Raw genomic sequence first — 11895 nt, 5'->3', positions numbered from 1 at the left:
AACATGCTACCAGTGGCTCCTCTCCCACCCGGTGTGACGTCTCCTCTGGTTATTCTGATTTATCATCAGGGTCAGTTTAGCTGAATCAGCTCCTCAGAGGTCAGCCTGGCTTCTCAGCTTCCTGTGTCATTCTTTGTCTCCGTTTCCAGTGAACTGTTTGTGAGTCCAGCTGCAGCAGGTGAACCGGACCGGGTCAGGAGTTCAGCTGGTCCGCTCTGTTTACCTTCTTCCTGTCCAGGAGGGCGGCGCCCTGAAGCCCCGCCCCCTGCAGTCTGTCTGCAGAGCGTCAGGCTCTGCTGCTGACGAGGAAACTCGCTCTGCTATAAATACCTGAACCGCAGCTGCAGCAGACAGTTCTGTTCTGGGTCCGGTCCTGCGAAGTTCTGGTTCTGGTTCTGGTCCAATATGGGAGACTTCTGGGCAGACGTGGCCTCTCAGCGCGTGGCCAGAGGACTCTCGGTACGTATCTGTGCTGCGTCTCCAGTTTCATGTTGCAGCATTTGAGGAAATGAGAGCAGAGAGGAGCAAACATCCTGCTGAGCGTAGAGACGAAACGTCTAGATCTGCCAGAACCGCTGAGCGTCCTGCGAGTCGGAGCAGAACGTCAGCTGCTGCTGCTGGACCTGCTCAGAAAGCAGAAGAACAGAGGAGCTGGAGCTGCCCTCCAGCTCTGCTCTAAACATCAGCAGGGGAGGTCTGAGGTCAGAGGTCACAGGTCAGGCTTGCAGACAACCACGGTTCCTCCAGGCTGGATCATATCTTGGATCAAACCGACCAGAACCGGTTCTGGTTCCGATGCGGTTGTTTGTCGGTTCCAGGGAGAAACTGAAGAACAGATCAGTAAAACAAAAACGTTGAGAACGAAGGAGGCGACCAAAGCTTTGAATCTAAAATGAACTTTAAAGTGATGAAGCGACGCGGCGCCGATGTTGGGGGAAGATTTTAAAAGTTTATTATGGAGAATAAAATAAAAAATGAAATGAACCCGGTTTGTGCAGCCAGAACCAGGAAGCTGGAGTCCAACAGACATGGAGATGGAAACAGAACCTGAGCAGAATCAGAACCTCCTGGGTCTGTGTGGCTGCTCTGACCCAGAATCTGACCCGGTACCGTTCGGTTCTGTTGGGTTTGTTTCAGTCAGATTCAGGTTTATGGTGAACCCTCAGAGGTGCGTCATGTTCTGGTTGTATGGTTCGGATCAGAACCATGTAGGAGCAGCTAATCTGCTGGATGTGGTTCTGGTTCTGATCCAGAACTGGAATCTGTTCTGCTTTTCACTGTCAGGTTGTTTCTAATTTTATTTGATCACATTTTATTCTCATCAAAGCGCCCTGGTTCTACTGGTTTTACTGGCTGAATTATTTACTTTTATTTTTATCTTTTGTTTTTTATTCATTTATTTAGTTTAAATTTAAATTTGTCAGTTTAAAAATGAAACAAACTCCAGATGTCTGATCCCAGCATTTTGATTGGCTGCCGAGTCCCTTGAGCCCGCCCCCTTCCTGCGGCTCAGCAGCGAACAGAGGGCTGTGATTGGTCCAGCTTTCAGAGCTAAAGAACTGGAGGTTATGAGGCTGCAGCTCCAGTTGGACTGCTGGATAAGCCCACAGCATGATGCTGCCTCCACCGTGTTTACACATGGATGTTGGGATGCATTCCCATTAACTCCACTCTGTTTTCCCCATTTGGTTTAGTTTGTCTCAGTGAGTCGGAGAGAAAAGGCTGAAGGCAAAAGGAGACGGCGTTGATTCTCCAGTGGAAAATGTTTCATCGTCTTTGTTTCTCTGCAGGGAAACGATGAGGAGGCTGTTCTGGACCAGGGCAAGACCAGCACCACCCTGCACACAAACTTTGAGAAAGAGGAACTGGAGAGTGAGTGATGCGCGCGCACACACACACACACACACACACACACACACCACACACACACACATGTTTGTGTTGCTATCTTTGTGGGGACTTTCCATTGACTTCCATTCATTTCTACAGCCTAAACCTGACCTTTACCCTTTTCCTAACCCTAACCAACCAAAACTCAATTCATACCTTAGCCCTAACTCTGACCCCTGACTCAAAAACAGGGTTTCCCCTTGTGGGGACCAGGCTCCGGTCCCCACAAGGAGCAATTGGTCCCCACGACGTGGTATATGTCAGGAAAATCATCCCCACAAGGTATTACACACACACACACACACACACACACCCCAGCAGCCCTTATTTGCACCCAAAACAGAAAGGAGCGAATCGTTCCGCCCGTATTTCCACTGTCTGGGTTTAAACAAAACGTTTCTGTTTGGGTTGTTACATTAAACATAAAAAACTTTTAACTCTTTTATTTTTTCTTCTGGAAACTTTGATTTAATTTACTTTAATCAGGAACCTCACTGTTTCCTGGAGCTTCATTTTCTGCTCCACTTTCACTAAAAGTCCGTTTCATGGTTTATTTTATTATTTAAAGTCATAAAGGATCTCATTTTCTCCAAGTTTATTTCTTTCTAACTGTAATAAAAAATGCAAAACTTGTACAAACTAGGTGGAAAATTTATTAAAATGCTAACAAAAAAAGGAGAATACTTCAAAACAAGATGCAAAACTATTTATTATGTTGAAGAATGGCTGAAAATGCATCTATGTATTTTATTTCCTGTAAATGTAAATATTTATGATGGAACTGAAGTTTGTGCCTCAGTCTTTGCCAATAAATTTATTCTGATCGAAAATTACGATTAGAAAGAAAAGGCATCAAACAGAATTAAACATCAGAGTCATAAAGCAGATGGGAGTTTATTCCATAAAAAAAATAAAATTTCACCCAAATGTGTCGGGACTTGATCCTGTTGGACCGGATCAGAACTCTGGTTCTGCTGGGTTTCATGTTAGTATTTGTGGATATTTGTTGTTCCTGTGAACATGTGTGTGTTTGTGTGTGTGTGTGTGTGTGTGTGTGTTCTCCTGCCAGGCCACAGAGCCGTGTACGTCGGCGTTCACGTCCCACTGGGCCGGCAGAGCCGCAGGCGGCACCGGCACCGCGGACACCGCCATCACCGCAGGCGGCGGGACCGGGATGACCACGAGGACGGCCGGGAGTCTCCGTCGTACGGTCGGTACCGATCCGATTCCTGTGTCAAGACACATCTGATGAGGATGATGAAGAGTCTGACTTCCTGCCGCAGACACGCCGTCCCAGAGGGTCCAGTTCCTCCTCGGCACCGAAGACGATGATGAGGAACACATCCCCCACGACCTGTTCACCGAACTGGATGAGCTCGCCTTCAGGGACGGAGAGGTCCAGGTGTGGAAGGAGACGGCCAGGTGAGCCGGGTTCTGAGTGGTTCTGATCCGGTAAATCGGTCCAATCAGACCGAGCAGAGCATTCAGAGAACTCTGCTGTAGATTGATGATGATGTTTGGGTGGAGCAGGAAGGAGGGCAGGGAGTCGGCGGTGAGGTGTGCGGCAGCTGGGATCTGGATCAGCTCCTGAAGCTGACCGGGTCACATGACGTTCTGGAGAGAAGAAGAATGAAAGAGGGCGGGGCTTCTGCTGGTTCTGGTTCAGACTTACAGAAACGTTACAGACTGCCGCAGCTCTAAAATCAGCAGCAAAACCAGATTTTATTAAAAAGCTGGTTTAAATGACAACTTAAAATGACAAAATCAGACGCTGACGTCATTAAAACCAGATTCTGAACCTGTTACAATGAGAGGCAAAAGTCATGGAAACAGGAGTTTCTGGTTCAGACAGACGCTGAACTTGTTCAGATTACTTCCTCGTTAAGCGAGATCGAAGACGAGATGGAAATCTCATGCTTGCTTCTCATCATGACGAGCTGCTGCTCCTGAATTTATTTCCCAGCTGTGGCGGTTAAAGTCTTCTGGATTCTGGGTTTAGTCTCGCTTCAGGCCACCGGGTCACATGACCATCAGATTGACGAGGCGTTGGACGGGCGAACCAAACAGAACCTGGAGAACGGATCGGGTTCCCCTACCAGCCAGGCTGAGGAGGAGCAGACAGGAAGTTGGTGATGATGTCATGTTTGTGTCCAGGTGGCTGAAGTTCGAGGAAGACGTGGAGGACGGCGGCGAGCGCTGGAGCAAGCCGTACGTCGCCACGCTGTCGCTGCACAGCCTGTTTGAGCTTCGCTCCTGCATAATGAACGGCACCGTGCTGCTGGACATGAGGGCCGGCTGCATCGACGAGATCGCAGGTCAGACGCTAACCACATGCTAACCTGATGACAGGCTGGGGACACACCAACAACATGCTAACAGCGCGGTAACGACATGCCAATGATGCGCTAAAGACATGCTAATGACATGCTAACAAGGCGCTGATGATGTGCTAACCACCCACTAAATACATAATGACATGCTTATGATGTGCTAACAACATGCTAAAAACGTGTTGACAACGTTCTGACGATGTGCTAATGACATGCTAATGACATGCTAACGCCCTGCGGCGACCCCCTCCCAGACATGGTGATCGACAGCATGCTGGCGACCGGCCAGCTGGAGGCGGAGCAGCAGGACAAGGTGAGGGAGGCTCTGCTGAAACGCCACCATCACCAGAACGAGAAGAAGCTGAGCAACCGCATCCCGCTGGTCCGCTCCTTCGCAGACATAGGCAAGAAGCATTCGGACTCGACGCTGCTGGAGCGCAACGGTGAGGCTGCGGCGCTGCTGCCATCCCTGAACGTCAGCTCAAACCTGGCAGTTCCACCTACAGAACCCAGTCGGGTTTAGAACCTCCCTCCGGTTCTGGTCCCGTTTAAGACCATGCACTCCACCGTCTGTATTTATCCATTAGGCCTGTTGCAATAAATCAATTAATGGGATTATAAATGAAAACATTTTCTTGATTTAGCTGGATAATAGAAGTCGCTCATCTTCTATGGGGTTTTGGCCTCAACTAAACCTTTTTTGGTAGGACAGTTTTTAACTTCATAATCCATTTAATTTGTTTGTTTAATCATTTGTTATATTTAAAAAGTTTTCCCATGTTAAATGTTCATTTGAATTTAAAGTTTTAGAGAGTGTTCTTGCATTTTAATGCTATTACAATCATATTATTTGAAAATGGTCTCAATATTATCGTTTATCGCGATAACTTCTGGGGCAGTTTATCGTCCAGCAGCATCTGTTATGGTGACAGGCCAAACCGTTTAGTTTCCTCTGGTTCCGACCCAAACCTGACGTTCTGTTTTCTCCCTGAGATCTGAGTCGCCGGGCAGAGTTTGGTTCAGTCTGCGATCTGATTGGTGCGTCGGGCCTCTGGTGTGACGTGTTGCATGAACATGCGTGTTGGTCTCTGATTCACTAACTGAGTGTTTAATGATCAGCAGAAGCTGCTTTCTGATTGGTTGGCACTAACCAGCGTGCTGATTGGACGGTTAACAACCAGCTGCTGACAGAGCAGAGCCGCCATGTTGGAGCTTCAGGGGTTTGGACTCGATCAGAACCTCGATCTTTACACGCAAACATTAAAATAATTTTTCTGTTTATATGAACATTGTTGGCATTAAACGGTTTTTATTTCATTTATAAATATAATTAAAAGCAAAAGTTGTCAGTTTTTTGTGGCGCTGCTTTAGCAATATTAGTTACAAGTTTTTGTGACTATAAGGTTCAGGCTAAAAAAAATGTCTTTCTTTCATCTCAAGAATAAAGTTATGTGAGAAGTCGTAATATGAGAATAACTAATATTACAGCAATATCACCATAATGAAGCTACTATAATATGAGAATAACGTCGTTTATGAGAGCAATTGTAATAAGAGAATAGTCATGAAGTACAAGAAAGTTGCGATAATTTCGGGATAAAGTCGTAACTCCTGATTATGCCAACGTGTATTAATGCGTTTGCTGTTAATCTGGCCCGGCCTGCAGCTGGTTCCAGTTAATCTCTGATAATCCAATCAGACCTAGGATGGAAAATAATCTATTGCACCGAATCCAGATTAATTCTGAGGTGGGAACATTTCCGTTCTGACCGACGTTCAAACCCGCTGCTTTTATCCCAGTGATGGGAAGTGAGGCGGTTTCCATGGAAACCCAGAGCCTCCTGCTGGTTTCCATGTTAGCATGACTCTGTTGACGTCGGCGTCTCTTCCTGTCCCTCCTCTCTCCAGGGGAGGGGGTGTCCTCCTCTCGCCTCTCCCTCCTCCGCCGCTCCTCCCCCCTCCCCACAGGCGCCCTTCCTGTTTGGTCGCCTCCTCTCTGGCCCCGCCTCCTTGCCTCCCAACACGTCCGCACTGTGCCTCCAGGAGCGCCACCTGTCGGAGCCCTGCCCTCCCGGACTGGCCCCGCCCCTTCTGGACCCCACCCCCTCAGGAGGAGCGCCGCACCGCCACTCGGCGTCAGAGACGCTGGCAGGCGGATCCAGGTGGTGGTTTTCCCTCCGGAGGAGGAGCAGCACCTTCACATGAATGATGGCGCTCCTGAGAGCCAAACAGGCAATAAGAGGCATGAAGCTGCTGCTCCTAACACCAGGCCTGGGGTCAGAGGTCATCTGGGGACCAATGAACCTCCTTCACTGGTTGGGATCAGCTGAGGCCTGGACTATAAATCAATAACTGACACATGATCAGCATGAACCGATAATACATCTGATAGAACATTTATACAATATTCACTGAACTCCAGAACCGCACGGGATTCTGGGAGATGTAGGCAGGGCTCTTCTACTGTCAGACAAATTACACCTCAGAGCTGCAGCTGTCACAGAACCTGGTCCATTAATGAGTCGTTCAGTACCGACCAGAACCGGTCAGTTAACCAGTTGGAGCGCTGACTCGTCATCACTGAGGTCGCTCTGAAACAAACAGGAAGTAGTCAGAGCGTGACGGCCAGCAGAGTCAGCGGCTTCCTGGACCGGTTCCCCTCACTCAGCACAAACCTCGTTGGACCGATCCGGTTCAGTTCGGTCCAGTTCCTCTGCTCTGATTTAAAGTTCAGGAGTCGGGTAGAGCGAGCGTTCCAGCGCCCTGACAGGGTGTCCACTGAGCTGTAACTGGACTCTGGTGTGTGTGTGTGTGTGTGTGAGTGTGTGTGTTTGACTGCCTGCCCTGTGAGCTTCATGTTCAGATCGGCTGTCAGACGAAGTATCAGAGCAGCAGAGTTGAAATCAAAATTAAATTAAAAAGTTTTAACTAGTGTGTAAAGTGAACGCCCTCCCTTAAAGCTCCCCTGACCAGGTCAAAGGTCATTCTTTGAGAGATAAACCCTCAGATGAGGTTCATCTCAAACTGGTTCTGGTGAAAAGATGAAATGATGATAAATCATAGATTTAATGAATAAATACTGAAGTGTCTCCAGCGTGGACTGAAAGAGAACCTGGTTCTGGTTCTGGTTCCGGCCCGGTGAATCTGACTGTGGGTGTCTGCAGGGCTGCTGGCGTCACCACAGTCGGCTCCAGGAAACCTGGACAACAAGATCAGCGAGAGCCGGATCGGCGCCGGCAGCCGAGAGAACAGCACCGTGGACTTCAGCAAGGTGAGCAGCACAGGCCCGGTTCTGGAGGCCCGGTTCTGTAGTCAGTGGGAATCTTTGGTTCAATTCAGAATGTTTTTAGTAACAAAATTATTCATATTTTGTTGGTAAAACCCAAATGAATCCTTCATTTTCGTAGCTTCCTCCGTTTTGTTTTTTTCTGCTCGTCCCGTCTCCATGGCGACGGCGGAACATTCCCGTCTCCATGGCGACGGCGGAACATTCCCGTCTCCATGGCGACGGCGGAACATTCCGTACTGTTACAAAATGGAGGCCGACTGACGGCTGATTGGGTTTTTATTTTTTTTTAATGCATTTTAGGACATTTTGTACTAATTCTGAAGTAGAATCATAATTCTGTTAGTTTTATTTTTAGAACAGCTCCGATGTTAGCTTTGTTTATTTTTTGATTGTTATTTTGTAAACTCAATTTGACCAATAGTCCTGCATTTATCGCCATGGTTACGCTTGATTCTTTATGTCATTGCAAACATTTTAAAATAAAGAAAAAGTTGCTGAGTCACTGTTTCCAATGGCGATTCCTGCTTCTTCTGGAATCAGAACCAGAAACCCAAATGGAACCGAGTCCTCAAGCTCCATCATCAGAACCTTCCGGGTCCAGAGAGGGACAGATTAACACTGCCTTCAGGTCTGGGTTCTCCAGAACCAATCAGAGCTGAAATCTGACAGGAGGGAAGAAGAGTGGGCGTGTCTCTCTGCTCTCTGGGCTCTCATTGGACAGGAAACGGGAAGTCCTCCAGTGGTGGGAGACAGAAAAACCTACGATTCGATGGAGAGACTGGTTAAATCCAAAAGGTTCTGGTTATTCCACCGGGTCAGAACCATCAGCTGAAAAAATCCTGTTAAACTAGAATGGTGGAAAAACTGGAGATGGAATCCGGACGATATCTGGGTCGGACAAAGTCCAACTTCCTGTATTTAAACTCTGAACAGTGGATCTGGGGGCGGGACCTTCCAGGGACGGTCCAGTCAATGTGTTGGAGGGTGATGGCTCGTCTCTCTGCAGGACTGTAACTGTGTGTGTTTGCTGCCGGCGGCCGACAGGAAGCCCGCAGTAAGTCACCTGTCACCCAATCAGTGGCCTGTGTCGTGGTTGGTGCTCTGTGATTGGTCGATGCTCGCTGTCGTTTCAGTGATTGTTGTCGGCTGTGATTTTGATGTCACCAATCAAACGTTGTGTTTTTACCTCAGGTTTTGGGACGTATCGGACCCAACAGCACTCCACCTGAAGCCGTATCAGTCTGCCTCTGAAAGTAGTCCTGACATGTTCCTCCTGTTTCAGATGTTTTTCTGAAATTAGTCAGAATGATTTCAGTGGTCCAGCTGAGTTCCTCGGTTTGTTTGGACCTGAGCTGATTCTGAAGGGGCTCATGGTTCTGACTGGAACAGGAGTAACGTGGCAGCAGTATCAGGATCCGGTCCAGGAGTCTGAGTTCTGGTTCTGGTTCTGTTCCAGGTGGACATGAACTTTATGAAGAAGATCCCGCCTGGCGCCGAAGCCTCCAACGTCCTGGTGGGAGAGGTGGACTTCCTGGAGCGGCCCATCATCGCCTTCGTCCGCCTGGCGCCGGCCGTGCTGCTGACGGGCCTCACTGAAGTTCCGGTACCGACCAGGTGAGATCAGAACCTGCTGGCTTGGTTCCCATGGCAACTCTGGTCCATTTCAAGCCCACAGAGTGAAACCAGAAGCTGCTTATGAACCAGAACCCATGAGGAGTTCTGAAGCGTCTCTCTGGTTCTGCTTCAGGTTTCTGTTCCTGCTGCTCGGTCCGTTCGGGAAAGGCCTGCAGTACCACGAGATCGGACGCTCCATCGCCACGCTGATGACCGACGAGGTGAGCTGAGCGACGCAGGGGGTTCTGGTCTGGTTCTGGTGCGACCCAAACAGAGGAACCCTCTGTAACCTCCCCGGTTCTGCCGCAGGTCTTCCATGATGTGGCGTACAAGGCCAAGGACCGGAACGACCTGCTGTCCGGCATCGACGAGTTCCTGGACCAGGTCACGGTTCTGCCGCCGGGCGAGTGGGACCCCAGCATCCGGATCGAGCCTCCGAAAAACGTCCCGTCTCAGGTGAGAACCCGCCTACCGAGGTTTATCATAACCTGTAAAGTTATGATAAACTAGCTAGCAGAACTTCTGTTTTAGTATTCTGTGAAATTTTACTATAACAAATTTAAGAAACCATAAACTTGCTAACATAACTTCCATTTTAGCATAAATTACATTTTTGTAGCATAATTGTATTTTATGCTAAAACGGACGCTAAGCTAGAAAGGTTATAACTTCTGATTTAGCATATTTCTGTCTAAGAGCAGCAACGTCCGTGTTTTTAGCGTCCCATCTGTGTCTGCAGGAGAAGAGGAAGATGGCGGCGCAGCCTAATGGCTCCGCCCACTGCTCAGAGTCTGTGAAGGAGACGGAGGATCACACGGGCCCAGAGCTGCAGCGGACGGGCAGGTGTGTGTGTGTGTGTGTGTGTGTGTGTGTGTGTTGCTCAGGTGACCTGATCTAACTCAACAGGATCTTCGGAGGCCTGGTGAACGACGTTCGGAGGAAAGTGCCGTTCTACTGGAGTGACATCAAAGACGCGCTGAGTCTGCAGTGCCTGGCGTCTGTCCTCTTCCTGTACTGCGCCTGCATGTCGCCCGTCGTCACCTTCGGCGGCCTGCTGGGGGAGACCACCCACGGCAGAATAGTAAGGTTCCCAGACCTCTGACCCCCACAGCAAACCCACAGTCAATGCTACAACATATGTAAACGTCAGAATGTTTTATATTCACTAATCCATTATTTTTACATCCATTTAGCATAAATGCTAACCTTCTGGTTTTAGATGACCATGAGTTCTGTGGTAGAAAAGTTTATTATTAGATAAAATATTGTGGCTTTCTGAGGCTCCCACAGCGCCCTCTGGTGGCGCCCACTTTGAAAAACACTGAGCTAAGAGATGGGCAGCAGGAAACAGCCAGATATAAATAATAGTAGTAATAATAATAAAGTATAAAAATAATTTAATGTGAAAAAATAAGTTATAAAATGTTTGACCATAATTAGGGACCATTAGAGATCTCTGTGGGACCTCTTGATGTTTTTCCCGCGGCGTGCTCTGCAGTAACGTCTCCTCGGTTCTGCAGGGCACCATGGAGTCTCTGTTCGGGGCGTCCATGACGGGCGTGGCCTACTCCCTGTTCGCCGGCCAGCCGCTCACCATCCTGGGCAGCACCGGCCCGGTTCTGGTGTTCGAGAAGATTCTCTTCCATTTCTGCGAGTGAGTCTGAACCGCAGCTGTTTCTGAGCTGAACGGCAGCGCCCCCTGTTGGCCGCTTCGTGTCTGAGCCTTCAGGCTGTTAAATAAGAGCTAAACGGGTCACAGATTATCAGAACTTTTAGGATTTAATTCCTCTGTTGTTGATTTTCTGGAGCTTTTAGACTTTTAATCCTTTTGTTTGAGGATTAAATCTGTTTCATAACTCTTACATAAACACCTGGTTTGTTGGCTGCTCTGGTTCTGAACCCAGAAGAACCAAGATGGCTTCCTGGTGAAGTGTGACGTCTCTTTGTCTGTCCCCAGGAATCACGATCTGTCCTACCTGTCCCTGCGGACGAGCATCGGGCTGTGGACGGCCTTCCTGTGCGTCCTGCTGGTGGCCACGGACGCCAGCTCTCTGGTCTGCTACATCACCCGCTTCACTGAGGAAGCCTTCGCCGCCCTCATCTGCATCATCTTCATCTACGAGGCTCTGGCCAAGCTGGTCGACATGAGGAAGAAGTTCCCCGTCAACCTGCACAACCAGCTCAACAACCTCACCTTCTACACGTGAGGGGCGGGCCTTCACTTTTTTAATCCATTTGTTTCCTTTCATTGAATTCAAAATAAAATTAATGAATTTTTTCCTTAATTTCTTGTATTTTTATCTATTTTTCTAGTGATATTAGTATTTACTTCATTTTTTCTCATTTAATTTCTTAAAAGAAAATAAAATGTAAAAAGAATTGTTAAAAATATTTCTTTAATTTTTAAAAAGTTTTTATAGATTTTATTTTTCTTAAATTTTTTTCTTTTCTATTTTCTTTACATAAATATTTTTAATGTACTTATTTAAGTAATTTATGTCGTCTGTCCGATGGAGCGGGTCCGGTGGTTCTGATCTGGTCTGCATCTCTTTCAGATGTCGATGTTCTGCTCCCTCCAACGCCTCGGCGGACGTCCAGCAGATCTGGAGCAGCAGGAACCTGACAGCAGGAAGCATCGAGTGGGAGCAGCTGAACGTGACGGTACGGCTCTCTGGTCCCCAACCAGCGGCCCCCAGAGGCGACTGCGTCCCGGTGGCGACTGCGTCCCGGTGGCGACTGCGTCCCGGTGGCGACTGCGTCCCGGTGGCGACT

At 48.4% G+C, this 11895-nt stretch overlaps 1 protein-coding gene across 2 annotated transcripts in view; it reads left to right on the top strand.

Moving 5' to 3' along the window:
- The first annotated feature begins 250 nt into the window (after positions 1 to 250).
- Positions 251 to 11895, top strand: part of LOC106941071 (sodium bicarbonate cotransporter 3-like) — a 19051-nt gene continuing 7406 nt past the window's right edge. The window contains exons 1-16 of one of the 2 annotated variants that reach the window (XM_015024008.1): positions 254 to 459; positions 1791 to 1872; positions 2960 to 3100; positions 3174 to 3312; positions 4045 to 4205; positions 4475 to 4663; positions 7385 to 7491; positions 8516 to 8563; positions 8966 to 9123; positions 9257 to 9344; positions 9433 to 9579; positions 9863 to 9966; positions 10030 to 10204; positions 10644 to 10777; positions 11081 to 11326; positions 11679 to 11784. In XM_015024008.1, the coding sequence (XP_014879494.1) occupies positions 406 to 459; positions 1791 to 1872; positions 2960 to 3100; positions 3174 to 3312; positions 4045 to 4205; positions 4475 to 4663; positions 7385 to 7491; positions 8516 to 8563; positions 8966 to 9123; positions 9257 to 9344; positions 9433 to 9579; positions 9863 to 9966; positions 10030 to 10204; positions 10644 to 10777; positions 11081 to 11326; positions 11679 to 11784 (2079 nt within the window). In that variant the 5' untranslated portion in view covers positions 254 to 405. Of the gene's footprint in view, positions 460 to 1790; positions 1873 to 2959; positions 3101 to 3173; positions 3313 to 4044; positions 4206 to 4474; positions 4664 to 7384; positions 7492 to 8515; positions 8564 to 8965; positions 9124 to 9256; positions 9345 to 9432; positions 9580 to 9862; positions 9967 to 10029; positions 10205 to 10643; positions 10778 to 11080; positions 11327 to 11678; positions 11785 to 11895 lie in introns of both variants that reach the window. The other variant, XM_015024009.1, reaches the window with a different exon arrangement.

Source organism: Poecilia latipinna, unplaced genomic scaffold (genome assembly GCF_001443285.1).
Source record: "Poecilia latipinna isolate Pla-1442-1.1 unplaced genomic scaffold, P_latipinna-1.0 Scaffold3486, whole genome shotgun sequence".
NCBI classification, from domain to species: Eukaryota; Metazoa; Chordata; class Actinopteri; order Cyprinodontiformes; family Poeciliidae; genus Poecilia; species Poecilia latipinna.
The sequence above is the reverse complement of the archived record's forward strand: the minus strand, read 5'-3'. Positions and strand labels throughout refer to the sequence as shown.